This window comes from Alligator sinensis, unplaced genomic scaffold (genome assembly GCF_000455745.1).
Source record: "Alligator sinensis unplaced genomic scaffold, ASM45574v1 scaffold510_1, whole genome shotgun sequence".
Classification (NCBI taxonomy): domain Eukaryota; kingdom Metazoa; phylum Chordata; order Crocodylia; family Alligatoridae; genus Alligator; species Alligator sinensis.
Window position 1 is genome coordinate 1815612 of NW_005842052.1, and position 23092 is coordinate 1838703.

General features: G+C 41.8%; 1 protein-coding gene across 1 annotated transcript in view; it reads left to right on the forward strand.

Moving 5' to 3' along the window:
* Positions 1-11285, forward strand: part of CNTNAP5 (contactin associated protein like 5) — a 446813-nt gene extending 435528 nt beyond the window's left edge. The window contains exons 22-24 of the mRNA XM_025203314.1: positions 1973-2191; positions 9921-9992; positions 10829-11285. Coding sequence (XP_025059099.1) covers positions 1973-2191; positions 9921-9992; positions 10829-11025 — 488 coding nt within the window. The 3' untranslated portion in view covers positions 11026-11285. The remainder of the gene's footprint in view (positions 1-1972; positions 2192-9920; positions 9993-10828) is intronic.
* Positions 11286-23092: the final 11807 nt, after the last annotated feature.

Genomic DNA, 23092 nt, shown 5'->3' on the forward strand with positions numbered 1-23092 from the left:
CAGAAGAGTGCAAAAATGAGGAAGGGATCAATATTTTCCTACTCACTACTCGCAGTCACTGGTTCAGTCACTTGGGGATCCACAACTGATTCAAGGAGGCTTTCCCAATAATGCATCTCTTCCAGTCTGATTAGGAAGGACGTTCAACACCTAGAGTGACTAGAAAGGGGGCTCTTGGTGAGGAGAGGGAGAATGGGGGTCCCCGGTTGATGGAGCTAGCTATGACTGAGGAAGGTTGACCCCAGAAGATTTTCATAGGAGTTCCAGCAAGATTTCCACAGCCCTATAAGGTTTCTGGATGTAGGGTGTGGATTTTATCAGTTCTGTTTTACCATGCTCTGTTGTCAAAGCATTTGATCACTTTTGCTTTTTGATACCCTTTGCCATTTTTATACCATGTTTACTTTTCCTTTTTTTTTAATACCATTTTCTTTTTTATACCATATTTCCTTGTAATGCAAAATTGCCTTTTATTTAGACCCAATTTCCTTTGATTCTTCTGCTGTTTGGCCAAACTGTCTGCGGCAAATCATAATTTCTGGGCAAGTTAATAACCCGGGTGAAACCATTCAACGGAGTCAGGGGTCAGTAGGCTTGCACAAACTCGGGGTGTGCATCTGAGAGCACCATTTTGTCACACAACTGTCTTACAATTTGAATGTGTAATAATTTGCCTTGCAATTCGAATGCATCATAACAAACTGGAGAACAGGGAAAGAATCCAGACTTCCAGTGCTATAAAACATGAGTGTCTAACTGCCTGCAGGTAAGATTTCTAACCTTGAACAATCATTGGGCCCTTGCTCAACAACTATTTTTGCTCTGCTTTGCTTTGTTTCTGATTGACCTTGATATATGAAGTATACTGAGTCACAGACCTCTAAGCAGGGTGAATTGCAGCACTTGGAAAGTAAATAAAAAGGGAATCCAAGAAAGAGAACGCAGCTTCGCTATTCTTCACTGATTTTCTGAAATGCCCCCGAGCCTCCCTGCATTGTGTGACTTTGTGTAGACTTTGAACTGGCTTTTTCCGACTAAAGTTTAAACACAAATGCATGGATTAGTTGAGTTATTTCTCCTGCAACTTGAGAAAGAGCACAGAAATTGATATCTCACTTGTAGATACCCCAGCGGCTCTCAGATAGGTGGTGCAGCTCCCAGGACAGTGGGGCCTAAGCCCCCTGACCTGAGCTTTTAGGAATAACCAATAAAACAAACAATAATGGTGACATGTGAATAGGTTGAACAACCTCCTAAACTGTAGAAGCATTGTCTAATGGTAGTGTTAGAAGCTCAAGCATGCAAAATAGTCAACATGAGATGATACGACGTATTAAATAATATACATTAGGGGATAAGTCACTGTTGGATCAGTAAGCAGAGCAGATGATCTAATAGGTCTTGTGCATTTTTGTCAAACTGAACACTGCTGGCAAAATATATTGTAAGTAATAAGAATTTTTTAAATTGTATATAAGGACATAAGAATGACCATATTGCACCAGATCATAGGCCGATGTAGCACAGTCTTCTCTTTTTCACAGTGGCAGAGTGGATGTTAATGGGATAATATTTAAGTAGGGTATATCCAGGATGATTTATTCCCTGCCCCTCTCTTCCTACAGCGTCCAGCAGTCAGGACCCTATGGTAAGCATCATTGCTCAACTATGGTAGTACTCACAGTGTTTTTAGTTGCTTCCCAGATTGGCAAGAAAAAATGGTAGGAGGAAGGAGAAGGAAGCAATTTATGCATGAGCCAACTTCATTCATTATAAGCAATGCAGGTGCTGTGGGCAAGGTGGGGCACTCGATGGATGAGCTCAAAGCAAGTGTCTCCCTCTTCAAGAGTTGAGAAAAAGAGCAAATAGATGTGACTGAGTGAGATGAGTTGGGTGGGAACATCTGGAGGAGACTAAAAACTCCCAAAGAGCCACATTTGAACCTCACTTCTTGTTATATGGTGTGTTGCAGATAGTCTGGGACTCGATTCTGACATCTCAAAGGCAAACTCCTATGGCTTTATTGGATGCCTGTCATCTGTCCGGTACAATCATATAGCTCCCCTGAAGGCCGCCTTGAGACATCCCAGCATCGCTCCTGTGACTGTCAAGGGCACCTTGACTGAATCCAGTTGTAGATCCATAATAGAGGCTGATGTGAACACAGTCACGACAGTATACTCTTCATCAGGTAAGTCCCTGCAAAAAGTTAGTCTTTGGGTTTAATCTTTATTTCAGAGGTCAGCATCTGTTCCACGTCCTGCACTTAATGTAATTATGATAGTGGAAAACAAGGTTGATTTGGAAGTTGCCTTCTCTCTGTTATAATAACCAGATATGTGGGTTATATTAACAGAAGGGTTGTAAACAGGTCATGAGAAATAAATATTCCTCTCTGTTTAGCATTGGCCTAACCTGAAGCACTGTGTCCAGTTGTGGGTACCACAGTTCAGGAAAGATGTGGACAAATGGCAAAGAGCCCAGAGGAGAGCAATGAAAATGATTTGAGATCTAGAAAAGATGAGATAGCAAGAGAGGTTGGGAGATCTTGGATGATTTAGTCTGGAGATGAGAAGACTGAGGAAGGGATTGGTGATGCTCCACAAATACAAAAAGAGTTGTTATAAAGAGGATCGTGATCAACTATTCTCTGCGTGTGTTGGGGAAAGGATAAGCAGTAATGGCCTGAAATTGCAACAAGAGAGATTTAGGCTGGATTTTAGGAAGAACTTTCTATATATGAGGGGTTTTGAGCGCTGGAACAGATGGACAGGTGGTATATCTTCATCTTTGGAAGTTTTTACATTCAGGTTCAACTTGGCTGGGATGGTTCAGTGGGGGCTGATCCTGTTTTGAGCAGGGGTCGTTTAAGGTGACCTCTGAGGTCCCTTGCAGCCCCCCTTGTCTTCCACCCATGATGCTGTGAATATACAACTAATGTCTCTCCAGTTGCACATCACCCAGGCACCTAAAGCAAATGTTTAATTTCCTGCATTGCCTGAAAATAGAGATATGTGACATTATAGGAGAACAAAGCCTGAGTCCCAAAGGTTGAGTCCAAGCTGCATTTCCAAAACGTGGGAATGGCATTGCCATTACAAGCAATCCATCCAGTGTGGCACTATGGTTCAGTGGTTTTCAACCTCTTTTCATTTGCAAACCCCTAAAAAATGGTTGAATGGAGCTGCCAGACCCCTTTGAATTGTAATTGTGGGTATTCACATACTTTTGATTGATCATAGCCATTTTTTATAGACCCCTTCAACATAGTCTGTGGACCTCTGGAGGTCTGCAGACCACAGGTTGACAACCACTGGAGCAGCATATGCTCCAAAGCCAGATGCTACTAACCATGCCACTTACTAACCACAGTTCTGCCCTAAGCAGTAGAAATGCATGGGTGTTTCTGATAGAAACTTCTTATCTGTGTGTGTCTTTGGCTGGATATTTGTATTGTATGTCCTCTGGTTAAATGGGAGGCATGTCACTGGAATGATCCTGGCAGATGATCCCAGCAGTTCATTCATCCCTTGCAATCGTGAAGCTGCCCTCTGAGAATTTTAAGTGGCGTGTGTGTGTGTTTGTATGCAGGGAATGAGGAGAGAGCAGCTGGTAGTTCAGTCAGTGAAGATAGGGACACACTTGCTGCTGCTTTAGTCACTAGTAGATCTAGAGAAATCCTACTGACCAGAAAGGGTTATTAAACAGAATGGGTTGTGTTTCGTTTTGTTTTTTAATCTTCCTCAAACCATGAATTCACTTTCTCTCCCCTTTGGGTAACTAATAAAGCTTCCGGTGTTTTATATCCTAATACCATTTCCGTGACACATGCACTGGCATCAAATCCCCATTTCCTTCAGCTTCCACCCATGGTGTTCAACAGAAAACAAATGATGCCATTAGAGCTTGGCATTGTGAAAAGGAATGATGATTGCTCTCTATATGGGAAATGGATTCCAATTTATGTGTGCTTCACCCGCCCTCCCCCTGCCCTTAAATTATCTCATGCCTCTGTGAGGTAGGGAAGAAGCATGACTTCTTCACAGCAAAATGCTAGGCATGTATGGTTATGAGAGTACACACATTCTTTCTCCATTCCTCCTTTGCTTTGGTAGCCGATTTTTGTTCTCATCTATCCCTGCCATCCATAGAAGATGACAGTCTAGGGAAAACCCTGGGTCTCAAGAAGGGAGTTCAAATCATAAGACAGAACGGAATAGGATTTGCCCATTTAAACTTTGCAGTTAAGTAGACACAATGAAAAGTTAAGGTTAATCAGGCACAGTGATATCTGAAAATGCAGGACCATGGGGAAAGCATTATATTGGGTCTGCAATTTTGTGCTTAAAACAGTGTCACCTTTTTCTTAATGCCGAATTAATCAACACTTAATAAAATCTCCATATTCAAAACAAACTTGCTTTATAGATCTTACCGAGACTTATGCATTTTTACCCAATGACTCTTTAAATGCCAGATACAGTGATGTATCTAGTTGGGGGTCGTGGCATGTAAGCCGAGGTGCTATTCTGAATCACATATTGAAGACCGAGAGAGAGAACGGGTCCACCAGAGTTGCATCAATGTAAGCTGAAGGGGACTCTGACCTGCCGTGCACGGAGTGGTCTGAACACCTGCTCATAGCGTGTCCATTGCACCCTCTTGTGTAAGCCGGTGTGTGGGGAGAGGTGGCACAGGAGAGATTTGCAAGTCTTGAGTCACAAAGTCAGTGTCCCATAAGATGCAGTGTGCTAGGCAGAGGCCTGGAGAAGGCAGAGCGCTGGATGCATGGAGCGCTTTATTTTTCTCAAAGGAAAATCAGAAACTTTGGAGTTGGCTATGAGCAATCTACCATGCTGGCTTTTCCCCTGTCCAAACACAAGCCCACAGGCTTTCCTGTTAGACCCATTGGGTTGTGTCTATAGTGTAATAAGGACTACCTTTCTGAAGCTTTCCAAATAGTGCAGTCTGGGCAAGCATCCCAGAGCTGGGAATTTCAAGTAGGTGAAGAAGCATTATGGAAAAGACTCTTGCTTTCTGCCTCCAGTGCTATTGATGCAGTTTTATCAATGACTCTGCCATGCAGAATGCACAAACAACCAGGAATGAATCCAAGGACTCGCATCCAAAGTAGGAACTACCTACTTGAACCACAGGGTCAGGTTTCTTGTTTGTTTGCCTTCTCTCTATAGATTGCTTTCCTTTTTGGCTTCTTAGTGGCCTTGCTTCAATGGGAAGGTGCTTTCAGTGCTGCCTTGTAGGTGGTTGTGTTAGTGCTGCATGATGTGGGAGATCAGGCTTCAAATCCCCTGGGGTAGGGAGAGGTAGGTTTATAACCTGGATGCCCCATGTCTCTCGTGTCCTAGATAGCAGGTCTGCTTGTTGGGTCACTGGGTACCAACAGCCCTTGCCCCTATCTCAGTACAGCATCAAGTATATGCTAGTCAGGGTTTATACCCACCTGCAGTTGCAGGGGTTGTGCAGCATTTCTGTGTCCACAGTGCAACTGAATTGCAATGGAGCGAAGTGCATATCGATTTTTCAAGGGCATTCGTGAATCGTTCTGAGTATAAGCAGCAGGACAAGCTTGGGTAGGTAGGGTAAAAATGTAGCTGCTTAAGGTCAGCTGTGTACACATGCTTCAGACCATTACATAAGGCAAAGTAGAATAATATTAGATGAAAACACCTGAAAACTACATGTCACACACTTAAGCAGTAAAATAGATGATTGCTCTGTATGTCTTGTTGTATAAGTAATGTGTACCTTGCTCTGTAAGATGCTGCACTTTGCTTTACCTTATATTTTGTTTTAATTTACATATAGATTATCCTGATTTGGGAAAAGACTGTATTTTTGAAGCCATCACAGGGAGATAGAAATAAGGCTGACCATTTGACTTTGCTATTAATCTCTCAATTTATCAGTTCTAAATTTATCATCTCTGCACATCTGAGCAGAAAAAAAATCAAATGCAGAAGTCAATTGCCCATGCATCTGGCCATTTTCTTCTGCTCAGCTACATCAAAGCAACCTGCAGGGAAATCTGACTTTATTTAAGTGTTTTTTTCTCCAAAAAAAAAAAAAAAAAGGGGGGGGGGGGGGGCTCAGTGTTCGTAACATCAGAAAAAACTGAATCACTTTTCTTCAAACTTGGAACATTTATTAGATCTCTGGGCAAGTTTCTTAACAAGCCAACCTTGTTCAAAATCCATTTAGATAAACTTGACTTATTCGTGCATACATTTTATGGTTAAACTATTTGATATGGGATTTTGATGTTTTATGGTGTTCCACAGATCAGTCATTCCTCGCATGCTGAGATTGATAAACACACACAGTAGTTGCCATTGCAAAATGTACTTTGATGTTTGACTTTACTGTGTCAGTTCTATTAAGCTGCTACAAACATCACAGTATGATCACATATTGTTTTACAGAAAGTGTTGGGTTTTTGGGGGGGGGGGGCGGTTACAGCGTTTGCCCACATCCTCAGCCAGTTGACACCAGCTGAGGATCTGGGTCTTGTGTATTTTAACTGTGCATGCTGAAGATTTTCATAATGCAAAAGCTACATAATCTGTATGTAAATAATCGATCGGTACAAAAATATGTTACTTCTGGAAGGCATATGAGACATGGCACGTCCCCATTTTGCTGAGGTGCCCTCTGGTGCCAGTTGTCTTCATACCATAGTCTCAGGGGTCATATCTAAAAGGCGCAGAACATCCTATTAAAGTCTCATATGAGACACGGTGTTGTTTTTTCTTGGCTTCAGAATTTACTGTGATCCCGCTGGGGAAGGTTGTGCTGTCACTTGCCATCTGCTTCTCTGCAACAAACACCTCCTCACCCTGGATCCTCATTTTAGTTCTTGGGCAAAACATAATTCTTTGAAACTTTTAAGGTCTGTCGACCTGCATGCTGAAGTAGATAAAGTTGCATTAAACAAGTGCAAGAAACTCAAAGTTACCTCTAAGTCCCCAACAGCTTGCTTTGGTTTTCTTCAGGTAACTGTGGCCAAAAAGTAAATTATTTGCGGCTTTTGGAGTAAAATATGTTCACGTGTTGTGCTGCTTCAGTGAGCAGATGCCTGTGTCCTATGTGCCGTTAACACGTCCTAAGTGTAATGTGTGACCTGGCCGCGAGTTGTTGTCATTTTGTAAAGTTTACTGACTTCAGCAACCAAGAAGGTGTGCAAAGTTAGCTGAAGCAGGTACTCCTGTATCTAGAAACCAACCATTTCTGATCAATAAAAAATCAGAGTTTTCCAAGTTCTCCTGTGAGTGAGAGATGGTGTATCTAGATGCCCAATCTCTGGGCAAGTGAAGAGAGGGTAGTTGCAAGGAAGACATGGTAGTTTCCACTTGGTATGCCCTAGCCCCAAAATGGGTGACTTACCCTTATGTGACCTTTCCTTCTGTTGGTACACACTTCCGTAAGTCATCCCACACATCCTTTCCATGATCGTTTCCATCCTGAATATCAGCCAACTGCAAAACTGCAGGTTCCCCAATATTACTGGGTTGCAAATGACTATTTAGAAGAGGGGAGATTGATTCCTCTATAAAATGGACTCCTGGTCCAGAAACTTCCTGGACCTCCTTACCCATTTGCACTGCAATATGCACCGCCATTTACACCAGTGCAAATGGGTTATGAATAGTAACCACTGCATTCAAGTTGCACTGGCGTGACCGACTAAATGCACAGGCCATAACAGAATTGAGTACTTTATGGACACAGACAGTGAAAACGAATGTAGCTAAAGGCACAAACTCATCACGGTCCAAACACACAGATAGCCAAAGGATCTATAGCTGTCTGAATGAAAAATGTCATTCGGCAACGAGGTGCCATTTAACTACCGAGCCAGTCTCTGCAGCAATTTGCATTTCTTGTTTAGGTCTCCATATCTCACACTTGAAAAGAGCAACCTGACAATGCAATAAAACACGTACCTGATATAGTCAGACCTAACTCCTGAGTGAAACGTATATGTAGTAACTTGAAGGCTTAAAATAAGCAAACCACAGCTTTGTAATGGAAACCTCAGTAGAGAAAAGGCTGAGGTGAGTCTGAAGTCATGACAGGATGGCATAAGGAGGGCTGGAGGTTTCACATACAGAGCTAATGGTAGACGTGAAACACACAGCTTGTGTGATTTATCATAGTTCCACTGACAGGGTTCATCTCATAAGCTGGATTTGAATTTGAATTCATATTTTCATTTCTACCTAGGAGAACTTTTACAATCTCTGATCTCTCCTATGCCTGATGAAGGGTGTGTGCGCCCGAAAGCTTGCAGATAAATACAATAATTTGTTAATTTAAAGGTATTATGTCGAGCAAGGATTCAACTACCATCCTCCCCTGTAGACAGGCACCTCTTCCAAACCCATCCCACTCTCACTCAGCTACTGCGTCTCCCTACCGAATCTGATCTGCACATCCTGTATTCATCTCATTTATTTTTCTTGCTGGTTCTTGCTATGGTTATTTTGTCATCATAACATTGTAAGAGCTGAGACTAGCTATCAATAGACTTCCTGAATCACGTATTTTCCTACCATTCTCCATGGGTACATCGAGTAGCCCTCTACAGTGTTGGTTTTAAGTATTCAAGGCCTTGTTACATATTCATTTTAGGCATGTCCTGGAGCTCTTAACCCCTGGACTCACCACACATTAACACCTGAAACTAGTTTTAAGCACACTTTAGGTGGCTTAAAGTTACGCCACTCCGGGGCAGGTTTATCTCTGATCCATGTTACCCAGTTTATGGTCTGTTAATGTGTGGGCACTCTCCACAGAGGAGCCACCCAAGCTGCAGTCCATGAGCATCCCAGGGTGTAGTGTCCCCTTTCCCACCCTCCTGTTGTGTGTGAACAAACTGTCCACCTCCAGACCTCTACTGCCCAGGGGGTAGTTTTGACACCAAGCTAACTCCCCCTCCCACCTCTGGGAATATGAGCTTCCCACTCCCAGGGGTGCAACCCCGTGAAAACAACCTGCAGAGCACATGCCAGCTATCCAAGTTTCAGGGCAGAGAAGGGTCCAGGACTGGGGTTCAGTGGGGGTGGGGGAGAACAAGTTAGGGGGCCAGATTGGGTCCCCATGAGATGGGGTTTCCTTCCCAGGGCAGGGGCAGGAGCTCCTCCAAAAGTACCTTCCCTCACCACACTCACCTCCCAGCCACCTTAGGAAGCACAATCAGCACCCCTCACACCCTAACACCGAATCCCAATTTATTAAAGCATGAGACCATTTTTCATTTACTGCCTCTTCATTTCTTTTTAATTTAACTTATTTTTGTAGTATCCTTAAGTGGCTGGCTGACTTCCTTTTACCACCTTTGCCCCACTCCTGTTTCCTTTCCACCTCCTATTTCATGATCAGCCCCCGTCCCATTAACTCTCTACCTCCCAGCTTCCCCTCCCCGTCAACCCATCTCTCATACCCCCACTCTCCCTCCCCCTCAACCCATCTCTCATACCCCCGCACCTAGAGCGCAGCAACTCACAAGTGTAACTCCTAATCAGGCCCCTGCTTGCCAGCCTTCTCACAGCAAGTCACAGCTGTGCAGGTGGGGAAAGTTTGAGAACGTTTTTAACCTTAATGTGTGACTGCTCCGAACTCAAGCTAGCACTAGTACTTAATATTTCAGTGTTCTGGCATTTTGCAACAAAGCCCTTAGTTCTCTTTTATCCATGTTTCACATAGCTTAGTCCTTGAAAAGGCATAAGGATCTCATTCTGTGATCACCAGCTTTTAAGGGGACTGATCAAATGCTCTAATCCCACGCCATATATTTTGAAGGTTGACCACAACTCATGGCGGATACCTTCTTTCAAAGTGCAGAAGAAAATCCAGCATCTTGATTATAGAAAATGGTTTGTTTTGTGCTTAATCATTTGCAGATCCCTTTGGGAAGACAGATGAGAGGGAACCACTTACCAATGCAGTCAGAAGTGACTCCGCTGTGATTGGAGGTAACCTTTAATTTTTATTTTTTTTAATGCTATAATTTAAACATATTTTAACCACAACATGAATATGGGGTATTTCCAGTGAAGACTCAGCAGCATAGTCTGCTCATTCTTTTTTACTATATTTTAGCGGAATCCCAAGGTTCGACTCAGAATCAAAATGCAACATAGCTAGGGACTGGATAAAATGAATAAAGATTGTCTACATTGAAGAATTTTAAAATGTTTTAATAAAATACAAAAGAACACCTGTCCTTCTGAGACATAGCTACATTATAAATGTTTGTATAACTCTGTGATTAGTACTGTACCATGGAGGTCAGGGCTCATCTATCTTCTGGCCTCTCTCTCCTTTTTGGTGTCTATGATGGAATTCCTCAGACCATATGAAGACTCGCTAATAAACCACATCACCTGTTGCCTCATGAGTGGTCCTAATGCCTCCATAGATTGTTTTCTATGTTTATTTGACAGTCCGGTCAGATGATTCAACCCAGCATATTATACCTGATGCTTGTTTTTTGTGGCAACTGGAGCTTGGCAAACACCTGCATCCTGCAGCTCAAATCTATGCAAGTTATATGAAAATGCAATTTAATAAGAAGAAAGTGAAGCAAAGGGGGAACTGGCAGGTGCATAAGGCATGGGGTCTGGAGAATGTGGGATTCACCGTGTTCTCACTGGAGATAGTAGTTAACTTTATAATGCTTCCTTCTTTTGAAAATCCCACCACAAGAGGATAAATACAGACCTACCTGATCTATTTGCCAGCCAACACTGGTGAAATCTTTTTTTATGTTTCCCCTTCAAATTCTTATTTACCTTTCCTCTCCCCCCAGGTGTAATAGCAGTAGTGATATTCATCATCTTTTGCATCGTTGCCATCATGAGTCGATTCCTCTACCAGCACAAACAGACGCATCGAAGTAACCAGGCAAAAGAGAAAGAGTACCCAGAAAACCTTGACCGCTCCTTTAAGACTGATATTGACTTGCAGAATACAGTGAGCGAGTGCAAACGGGAATATTTCATCTGATGGACTCTCCCGATCCTTTGACACATTTTCCTCCCCTGTCCCTCTTTTCTTTCTGTCTTTCCTTCTTTTTTTTTTTTTTTAAAACACGCTCATTTCTGCAAGCTTTATTTCTTATGGAAAGAGACCACCCTGCACAGGAGAGATTGGCAGCAATGACAGTGCCTCGTTCTCCTCACAAAAACCTGTCACAGTTGCACTTAAACTCAAGAGACCTGCTGTTCTACTCTAGACAGAATAAGATCCACATGTACGCATGGTTGCCTGTTTTAAATTCCTGGATTTCTCAAGTCTTATGTTGGGGTTGTTGGTTTTTTGTTGGGTTTTTTTATGCCATTTCCTCCATCACTTTGCATCTGACCTGAGCGATATAAACTAGAGGTCAAGTACCTAAATAAGTAGCACTACAGCTATCGGGGTAGGGTAGAGGGAACGAATGAGAACATTTCCAGGTGCATTTCTACCGGTCATAAAGCACCAGCTATATCTTCAACAGATATAAATTGACATAACTCCATGGATTCCAGTAGTGTTATGACAATTTATACCAGCTGAGGATCTGGAATGGCATTAAAAGCATTGTTTTCTTTCTCTTTAGGCTACTTCCCCCACCCTGCTGTCCTTTTACTGTAACTTTAAGGCTTAAAAATGTTTTAAAAATAGGAATATGGATAACACCCTTGGCCAGAATGCCATTCCAGTGCACCTTGTACACCACTGTTTCATAAGGCTGGCTATTTCGAACCAGCGTACTCTAGCATAAATTTAGATGAAGCATGGAAAATTGTAGCTTGACTCTTCAAGGGTTTTAGGAAGCTGCTAGAAGTTAGGTGCTCTATAAATTTCTCTGATGACTCGTCTGTAACTTTAGAAGTGCAGCATACACCAGTTAACATTATATAGAGGGTGATCATGTACTGAAGTCAACCATTTAACCTATTGGGGCAAAACACAACCAAATTAAGAAGGAAACTAACAGCACTCCAATCATCTGACCTAAATCGTGCTGATTCATGGTTAAGAAGCCAACCCAAACTGTTATTAAACTGCTTTAAAAACTGCATGATAGAAAGGACAGTGTTTCCTGTCTGTAGAAACCAAGATGTTTGCCCCAAAGCTATGTTTAAGGAAAAGGCTTGAAGTGGCTTCTATAAAGCCACTTTAGCAAACTCACAAGGAAAAGTCTTAAGGGAACGTGTCAAAAGGTCTGAATTTTGATTGATTTATTTTCTTCTCTCTTGTTTTCCAAAGATTTCTTTTCTATCCTGTTAGGGATACCGGGCAAAACAAATCGTAAGGGCTCTGTTCTGGCCAGCTTTACTCTTCCTCAGTGCGTGCATCTACACATGCAGTTTAATGTGTATTAGCCTATTTTTATTTTCATTAGTGTCACAAATGCTGTGCTCTTTAGCTAATGTACATTAAAATAGGCTAATGCATATTTTTTCTAGTACCTCACAATGGAGGTACTATATTTAATGCACGTTACATAAAGTGCATTAATTGAATGTGTAGATGCTCCTGATGCCTAAGCATGGTGTTAAATCCCTATGTTGCTTGCATAATGTGACAAGGGAAAATGCTGCACCTGCAGAAGTATTTTGTTTTTGCTTGCTCATTTGTTTTTCTAAACCCAGCATCCATTTGCATGGTGCTCACACTTCCTTTATTATTGCTAAGAGACAGTGACAGTGTGAATGGAGCCTGAGGAACGTGTCAGTGGAAAGTTCTGCTCCAATCCTCACATAAAATGGGAATCTTCCTCTTGTCTTCTTTGAGCTTTGGAGAAGACTCAAAAGATTCAACCCCATGCGAGGATCTATTCCCTCTAAGTCGCAAACCATTACCAAGCCACATACAGTTTTCTTTAGGACCACAGGGATTTAAACTCATGAAATCCGATGTAGGATCAAAAATGATGACAAAGAGTAGATTGAAATGTAGATGCACAAAGCATTTGGGCTAAGTATGGACAGTCAAAAAGTGCAAGGCTGAATTGATTCAGTCTTTGTGGGTTAGTCTAAACTGTGTAGACTGAACCGATAAGCAAGTGAACAGACATTCACTTTTCATTCCAGAAATGCAGCCACATGCCTACAGTGGCCCAGGGCAGAAGCTGGAGGGTGCTAGAGCATGCCTCCCTGCTACGCTGGAGCAGACAACATGGGCCAAAGCTAGCCCACCAGTAAGGGGGGGCTAGCAGGGGAGGGGCAAAACATCCTGGGATGCTGGGGGACTGTGATTTAACTTTAATCTGGAGGGGATTTGGGACAGTAGTTCAATAAACTCACTGAAACTAAATCAGTTAAGTCTGATACTACTTTCATCCAGGTTTATCTTAAACCTGTTTTGGCCATTTTGAAAGTGGTGTATGGCAGCGAACTTCTGTTGTGTTACAGATTTGAACCAATTTCCGATCACTTATACCGGTTTATGAGTAACTTCTGTCCCTAGCCTAGGAGGCTGGGACTTGCACAGATCACATAGATGTGCAGTAGGGTTTTTTGGGAGGGATAAAACCATTTTATTAATGCCCCTTAGCTTAATGATGCTTTATGATTATCCACAGAGAAGAAGTTAGGTTAGAGAAGGAATGTGAGACCCTTTTGGCTTGATATTCAACTCTCTAAATTGCGCTGTAATCATCTTTGGCTGGCTGGGTATCCTCTGAGGTGAGAGTTAAAATTAAAACCTGGCCAACACAATGAACAGCAGATTGACCCATCTGCTTTACAGTGTGGGACCGTTTCAAAGTAGTGATGGGGCTACTTTTCCCCATTCCTGACAGCAGCAGCTATCATGTCTTATGGTGGCTGTTTGTATAATGTTTGAATATTCAAGATTCCCTTTGCATTTCATAACTCATAATGATGTGTTCGTTAACTGCATCCCTTTTTGAAACTTAATTTTTCTACCAAGAAGATCCTTGGCAAATGGCTTCTCTCATAGATAAAGTATTTTTTTGTAGAGAAAAACAAACAGGAACAAATTGTGTTTTTCTGTTTCTTTGGACTCCAGATTTCCCCTCATTATTTTCAGCAAGATTTTGTCCCAGTCATCTCATTTAAATGATCTTAGCAAGAGGGTGCTTTTAATTTATAACATGGTTAATTGCTTCTGTGAAGAATAATGGAGAGAGGAGGAGGACATCCACATGTTAGTCAGATAAATTATTTTTCCCACAAATTACTGTACTGTGCATTTTTTCCTGGTCAACACAACGGATATAAATCATCCTTGTACTCTGCTACATACTCTTTTTCTTTTCATGACATAAAAGTCACAAGGAAATGTAGTGAGCCTAGCCCCAAGCAGATCCAGTGATAAAATGGATGGGAAAGGGAAAGTTTGAGTAATAAAGCAAAATCATCTTATTATTCAAGTCTCTGAGAAGACATGTCTGTTTTTCCTGTCCTAGAATTGGGACCTATAACATGCTGATCATATTCAACTAAGATCAAGATGAGGGGCATTTCTGGCACTGTATGCACACACATGCATTTACACACCTTGCACCCTCATGTATGTATAATATACACACCAGTTTCATGACAATTTGGCAGGAGTATTGCAATACAGGATGCATGTGTATATTTATGGAATTGCAAAGGGAAAGAACTAGTGAGTCCCCATCTCAGCACAGGATGCAAGGCTATTTGTACCTAGTAAACATTGCTAGCCCAAGATATTTATCTGTGTGAGTAGATTTATATGCATATAAGCCCAGACTCAGAAATGTAATCTCCTGTTATTGACTTCAATAACATTATTTAAATGCTTAAAGTTAGACACATGCTTAAGTACTTTGCTGGATCGTGACCTTAATCAGCATCAAAACATGTTAGTTGTGTTGGTTTGTATTTATTATTTTATTTGTGGGGTTTATGTTGTTCATAGGATCGTAAAAAAGTAGGGCTGGAAGGGACCTCATAAGGTTATCTAGTCCAACCACCTTGTTCAACCCCTAATGAAACCATTCCACACAAGTGTCTGTCCAACCTGCTCTTGAGATTTTCCAAGGATGGAGGTTGCATAACTTCTCTAGACAGCCTGTTACGATGCTTGACCATCCTCATAGTCAGAAAGTTCCTCCTGATCTTCAGCCTAAATTTATCTTGCTATAGCTTGAGGCCGTTGCTCCTAGACCTGTCCCCTACAGCCACCAATAAAAGTTTATCTCCAGCCTCTCTATAATTGCCCTTCAAGTATTTGAAGACTACTATCAAATCTCCCCCTCAGTCTTCTCTTCTCCAGACTAAATAACTCTAGTTCTTTCAGTCCTTCCTCATAAGTCTTCCCTTCCAGGCATCTCCCTATAAGTCTTTACCTTGATCACTTTCCCTGATTTGCAGGTGACACTGTTATCAATACAACCCAGGATGCTGTTGGCTTTTTTGAACTCTGTTGGCTCATATTCAGCATATAGTCCACTGTAATCCCCAGATCCTTCTCTGCAGTGTTGCAATCTAGCCATTCATTCCCTAGTCTGTATTTGCACAAGCAGTTATACTATCCCAGATGCAAAATTTTAAATTTTTCATGTTGAATCTCATCTGATTGATTGCAGACCATTTTTCCAATCTCTCCAGGTTGTTCTCAATCCTAGCCCTACCCTGCTGGGTGTCTGCAACTCCACCCACCTTGGTGCCATCTGCAAATGCGCTAAGCACACACTCAATTCCATCATCCAAATCATAAATGAGGATATTAAACCACATCATAGGACAGACCCCTGGGGAATTCTACTTGATACTTCCTCCCAACTACATATTGAGCCATTGACTACTCATTGAGCATAATGATCCAACCAGTTACGTATCCACATTACAATACTTTTGCCTCGTCTATGTTTCCTAAGCTTGCTAATGAGTATGTCGCAGGAAACAGTATCAAAAGCTTTTGTAAAGTTCAGGCACATCACATCCACTGCTCTACACTCACCCGTACAGCCTGCCGAAATCAGGTTGGTCAGGCATGACTTGTTCTTGGTGAACCCATGCTGGCTGCTCCTTATCATCTTGTTGTCCTCTAGGTGTTTCACAGAAGATTCCTTGAGGACCTGCTGATGCTGGTTTGCTTTTGTTTGCTTGTCTTCAATTTTTTAAAATCCAATTAGTTTGCTTATTATCTTCATTTAACCTTATGATAAAGGACAGATAAATAGGCCCAGGTAGTCATATAAGGCAGGGTGGAACCTCAAGAAGTCATCTAGCATATTCACCCACTCCAAGGCAGGATCATGTCTGATGTTTATCTAACCGGTCCTTGAAAACATGCAATGATGCAAATACCCAAACCTCCCTTGGTAGTCTACACCAGTTCCTCTCCAATCAAAATCCCTCTTGCTGCCATTTATTCCCATTACTTTTTGTCTTTTCCTGAGGGGACATGGAAAACAATTTATAACCTACCTCTTCAGGAACGTGTTACATATTTAAAGATCATTTCATGCCCCCCCCCCCACTTCCCTTTTCTTTTTTTTCCCCTAAATTAAACAAGGGCAGTTCTTTTAGTCTTTCCTCATAAATCACATTTTCTAGACTCATCTTTGTTCTTCTCATCTCTGGACTTTCTCCAATTGGCCCACATCTTCCTAAGTTCAGTGCCCAAAATTGGACATAGTGACTCTAGCTGAGGTCTTAGTACTGCTTAGCATGACGACATAACGATCAGGTGGACCTATACATGATCAATAGCTACGGCAATATAGTGGTGTTTTCCCCCGGTATAGCACACCGCTATGATGACGTAGCAGCAAAATCTAACCATGTACCACACGCACAGTGCAGTAACCGCTCATACTGCACCACGCTTTAGTACTTCTAACAGGAGTAATAAAGCACATCGCCATATGGCCATGTGTAGACATGCCATTAGATACTTTTTTTTATAACAATGTGACTTTTTTTTAATTAATTTTCAGTTTTTTATCCACAAAAACACCTAGATCCTTTTTCTGTAGAACTGCTGTTAGCTAGTCATCTTCCATTTTGCATTTGCACAGTTAATTGTTTCTACCTTAGTGCATTTTGTACTTGTCCTTATTGAACTGCACCCTATTAATTTCTGACCAGTTCTCCAATTTGTCAAGAATGTGTTTAGTTCATGTAGGAATAAATAATGCTTGATACCTATATTTGTACATATAGATCTAATTAATATAAAACATATACTACTACACCTAAAGACCCCTGCTTAGGAAAGTTGACACATTTTTGTATGCACTGTACACTCAAAATTATATTTTGTACATTATGGTATTATATTCTTTTAAAAAGAAACAAGTTAAAAGACACATTTCAAATCCCCAGAAAATCAAAATATGTTTCATCAAATATAAGAGGCAAACTTCACAGTTAATTCCCCCCTTTTCTTGCTTTAGATGTGTCTTCCTTCCTTGCAGTTAGCATCCACTTTACTAATATGTCAATTAGAGCTGGTCAAAAAGCGGGGGAGTAATTTTGTAAACCCTTTAAAAAAAAAATGTTCCCATTGTTCAGGGTTCAAGATAGACCTATTTTCCATTCATCACAAGAGTTTTTCTGCTTTTCCCAAACTGTTATGAAAAAAATGGTTTTTCATTGTTTTATTTACCCAAACAGCAATTTTCAGTAGTAAACCACATCTTTTGTGAATAAAAACATACCTTTTTAAGAATATTGATTAAAAAAAAAATCACAGATTTTTTTTTGGAAACTACTACCCCGGTCACATTTTTTAAAGAAAAAAAAATGTACTTTAGAAAAAAACAATATTCAGCAACAACAATAACAACATCACCCAGGTTGTATACCCGGACTGGGCTAATTGAATCTGTGGCCAAAACATTCACCACCAAGTGAACAATGAACCATCTAGTCAGTCTTTCAGTCCACACTTCCACATACCTCCAAACTCTATTCTTATCTGGACTCTCTTACTGGAAAGAAAGGTATGCTGCTGCCCACCTTAAATGGCAGCCCACACTCCCTCCTACCTCTCCAGAAAGGATGGTGTATCACAGGAAGTATGAGTGCTTTAAAACTTAAAACAAAAACAGTGGTGAAGGTCACCATTCAAAAACATCATATTGAAGCAACTCATCTCTTCCTAAAAACACTCTCCCTTTATTTTGTACAAAGATGTTTAATCCTTCTCCGAAGGATTAATTAGATTCTGATCTTGGGCAGGGCAACAAGCCTCCTTCTGTCATGGATGAAGTGAGCTCGACTCCCATTTTGGAGACATTGGCCAGGTTCTCAAATCCTAATTCAGCCAAAACATCCTCATTGATTTCAATGATATGTTGCAACTGGGAGAAAAGGGTGGCTTCCCGTTTCATCTCATGGATTTATTTTTAGGACAGTCACCTGGGAGATAGGAGACCCAAGTCCCAATCCCTCCTACAAATTGGGAAGGGAATGAGTAACCATGACCTGGAAGACCATATCCTAGGCAAGTGTTTGAACCATTGAGAGACTGGGTGTAAGGCAAAAGGCACCACAACCACCATCTCCTCTGCTTAATGATTGTTTTTGCATGACTATGACTACAGGTCTTGCAGATAAAATAGGCGAAGTAACAGCTCCTCAATGGCCCCAGATGCAGTTGAGATGTGACACAAGGCTTTGTGCAGCTTTAGCATCTGGATTTGATGTGGTTTTATGCATCGCCTCCGGGAGACATTTAGACATTTGACGGGATGTTGCTGGTGAAAAGCTTAGTACAGACAGCATCATCTGGGCAAAAGTTTTTTTGTTTGTTTGGGATTTTTGGTTTTTAGAACATCAGGTTTCCAAATCACTTAGGTAGGGCTAAATACACAGAGGACTTAGCCACTGAGTCCCATTTTGAGAAGTGACTTAATCATTAAGGACCTTGGTTTTAAAGATCTTGAAGCTCAAAAGATGCAGATAGATACCTAAAGGGCATGTCAAAAGTGTGTGGGCAACTCACTTTTATTTATATTTTGTTTTATTTGCGTTTATATCCCTCTTGAAATTGGTACTGTTTGTAGGACTGACACCAGTGTAACTGGGTTAACGTGTCTGCACCCCCTTCTCTCCCCCCTCCCCCAATTCCTTTTAGGACCCTGTGTCATTGATTTTCAAAGTTATTTAGGTGCCAGACAATATAGATCAATGCCTACTAGGGTTTTCAGAAATGCCCAAAATGAGACAACAAACTCTGAATGATTTTACTGGAAGTTATGCAGCTAAACTGTCTGGGAGGGGCCTTTGAGAGTCCCTGTGGATATCTGTGTGAATCTCAGGTACTCCCATACTTTTGAAACTTTGGCCCAAAGTTACTTCCAAAAAGATCTTAGTCAGATGGGGGATTTCAAACATTTCATCTGATACCTTAAAACCATATAAAATGGATCAAAAGAAGCCCTAAATTGAATAGAATATATCAAAAGTACATGGGACCTCACAGGAAAGACACAGCAGTTTACAGTATAGAGGCAAGTGTGAGTGTTGCACCGGGCAGTGATACCAAACTAGCGGCTTAGATTATGCTAATGAAAGTGTATATTGAATGTGACATCTCCAGATGCAAGAATTGCTGTGTTGCTTTCTCTTTGTTTTTACATGAAAATTCAATCTTCTTTTCATTATTTACTAGAGCTAAAAGGGCTGGATTTTTTAAAATATAATTCAGAAAGTTAAGCTTCTTTTTCTTTGCCATAGAGGGTATGTCTACACCGAGAGATAGTGTGTTGTGAACTTGAGTGGGTCTAACGACTAGAGTCACTGGGATAGCAAATGTCAAACAAAACTGCAGTTAAGACAAAGTAATTTGAGTTTTAAATTGGATTATGAGTTTGAGTTTAACCCCAGACACATCTCTTAGCTTGAGTTCTGGTAGCACATCCAAATTTACGCTCACATTGTTTTCCCTTCATTGTTACTGTCAACCAAGTTCAGAAAACTGCTGTTTTTGCAGTGTAGACATGCCTTAGTTTAGTTAGATGTTTGGTTTGTTAATGTGTAGATTCTGCCTTATAAACACTCCTCTTGGCTATCTAATGTGTAGCTCAGTCTTCTCCTGGTAAAATCATTGGGAGCGTGGATATTTAGTTTTACTGGGCATCAAACTAATGCTTGAAAATTGCCGTCATTTTACACCTTTTTGTTTGCTTCTTTCTTCCCTGGTCGTATCAAATGACCAGTCTTCAGATCAAATCCTCCTTTCTCCTCCACCAATGCCAGCAGATGGAGGGAAGTGATTATTCCTCTCTATTCAATAGTGGTGAGGCCACATCTGGAGTAGCGTGTCCAGCCCCCCCCCGACCCCTACAGAAATTGGGGAGAGTCCAGCAGAGGGCAATGAAAATGGTTTTGGGGCTGAGGCACATGACTTGTGAGGAGAGACTGAAGGAACTGGGCTGATTTAGTCTGGAGAAGCGAAGACCGAGGGGCGTTGAATAGCAGCCTTCAGCTCCCTGCAGGGGGGTTGCAGAGAGGATGGAGCTGGACTGTTCTCAGTGGGGGCAGAAGACAGGACAAGAAGCAATTGGGTTCAAGTTGCAGCAAGGAAAGTTTGGGTTAGACTACCCTCACGAGGTGGGTAATAAAGCACTGGAAGGGGTTAACCAGAGAGGTGGCAGAGTCTCCATCCTTAGAGGTTTTTAAGCCCTGGCTAGACAAAGCCCTGGCTGGGTTGATGGTCCTGCTTTGGGCCGGAGGTTGGACTAGATGTGACCCCTAAGGCCCCTTCCAACCCTCATTCTCTATGATTCTACAAAACCTGTAATAGCCTTCTTGAAGTCAGTGCTGTTTTGTAGGACTGCCACCAGTATAACGGGGTTAACATGCACCCCCCCCCGCCCCGCTTGCCCTTTTTGCATCCGTCTTTTATTCCCAGTGCTGTCTGAGATGCATCAATATTAACTTAGATAAAACTTCCTAGGGTTGCTATGCCGTGCAAGCTGACTTCATGTGGAGATGCCTCATGCCCTTTGTTCTTATTCAAGCTCTTAAAGCAAGTTTATAACAAAGCTATAAGGCTTAAATCTGTGGTTCATTTCATTTTGTTTTGGGCTTTCTTGTGTTTTCTTGAAGCCAATGACAAGAACTCAGACACCCAGTGCAGTCTGTGTGTCCTCTCTCCTGTGTATGTTTGGTACGTGAAGTTCTAAACATACTTTTCTTTCGAGCTGGGAAATATCATGGGAAATATCAGGCTGGAAGGCAGGGTGGCTTCCCTCCCCCCCACGTCCTCCCTTCTGCCCAGTTGGAGCCATGCCTATAGGAGTTTTAATAGTTCTATGTATTGGTATTTATTTTTGTGAGCTTTTGCACTAAATTATTCTGAGAACAAAAACAACAAAAAAGCACACTTTCTGGTGAACTATTGTAATTTGTAAGCTCGTCGTTCGTCTTTTGTAATGTACTAAGTCTACAAAGTGGCCACAAGCAGAGCTAAGGAAGGATTAAGGCAACATTTTGCTTTGATGTTCTCACTACACATCCACTTTGGGGATTTTTGGGGGGTGGGAGGGTGCTTTGGTTTGCTTTCTTTTATTACTACTTTGTTGATATTTGGGGAACTCAAATCAGTAGGGTGGAAAGTAAGGGGAATATTGTTTTGGGAACCAGTAATGAAATCAGTATGTCTTTTTGCCAAGGGCCGGCAATTTGTTCCTTGCTAAATAAGACACACGTACATGGTATTGTAAATCATGGTCTCTCAACTGAAGTAATTGAAGATGTGCCACATCCCCAATTAACTTACAGTCTATACAGACAATAAGTGATCAAGATAATGGTGTTGACTTAGGATGTGTCTACATGGCTTTCATGCCCTGCCCACTCACTCTTGCTCCAGGGATGCCAATTCCCCAAACTGAGCCATTGGGGGCACCTTAAGATAGTGCTGAGTACGTGCCCAGCACCACTTTTAGTCAATCCACTGTGCTTTTGGCATATGTTCAGGGCCAGCTTATGGGACCTCATCCCTGGGATTCAGCCCACACGAAGCTGAAGTACGTGGGCAATGAATGGTCCAGGGTCGTGCTCACAGGTGCATGAAGATGATGTGTAGACACTCCTCTGGAGGGTCTCCTCTGTATTTTATTTCTCTCTTTTATTTCCCTCACTTAGGGGTGGTGGCTGTTGCTGTTCACATACTCAGAACAGCTGCTTCCTACTATGCTAATCATTGCCCTTTGGGCTGTACTTAACATCACGTTCCTACAGGGTTTCCATTCAGTGCCAATGATATTCTGCATGGGAAATGATTTTCTTACATCTGCATGCCAGCTTTAGACCTTCCGCCCCTTCCTGCTTGCATCATTAAGGCAAGACATTTTCAGATGTACTTTTTGTCATTGCACACCTGCCATACATTAAAGGGGTCTTGTCTCTATCGAGGTGAAGTATAGACAAAAACAATAGCAGCCACTCATACAGCTCAAGATGCAGTGAGTTAATCAGGCACGCAAGCTCCTTCCATTAACATTCAGAGTTAAAACGAACAAACAGGCTTGTTGATTCAGGCATCCAGCCACACACAGTTGCCTCTGAGAGTCTTGCAATGAATTATTCATATAGTCTCTTTTATCTCAATGATAGCAAGAGACCAAGCTTCATATTCACTTCCTGTCTTGAAATCTGCGTGGAACCCACCAAGCTAGATGCACTCCTGATGCTAAGTTTGCTGAGGTCAATTAAGCTCCATAGGGATGAATTTGCCTCGTGATTTAGTCTCTGATAGCCCATGGCAAGGGTAATGCTGGATTTCTTTGAGGTGGTCCTGACAACTGCGAGTTCAAGTCAAGACCTTACATTTCTCAATCATGACTATGGCCAACATTAGCTACATTCGGTGCAATAGGACATTGCTCCTAAGGGCATTGGGGGTGAAATTCTCAACAATTAGTGAAATACACAGAACATATAACCCCCTTGAAGCCCTTTACGTAGATTTTAAACTGCCTTTGGGAATTTGTGGAGGCTCAGGCCTGATCCAAAATGTATAGACATCTGTGGGAGTTTGTCTTTGTTTTTCATGGGATTCAGTCCCCGAGGGTGCTGTGGTGAATTGCATCTTCCATGGAAAATGAATCCACACTGAACAGGAAAACTTC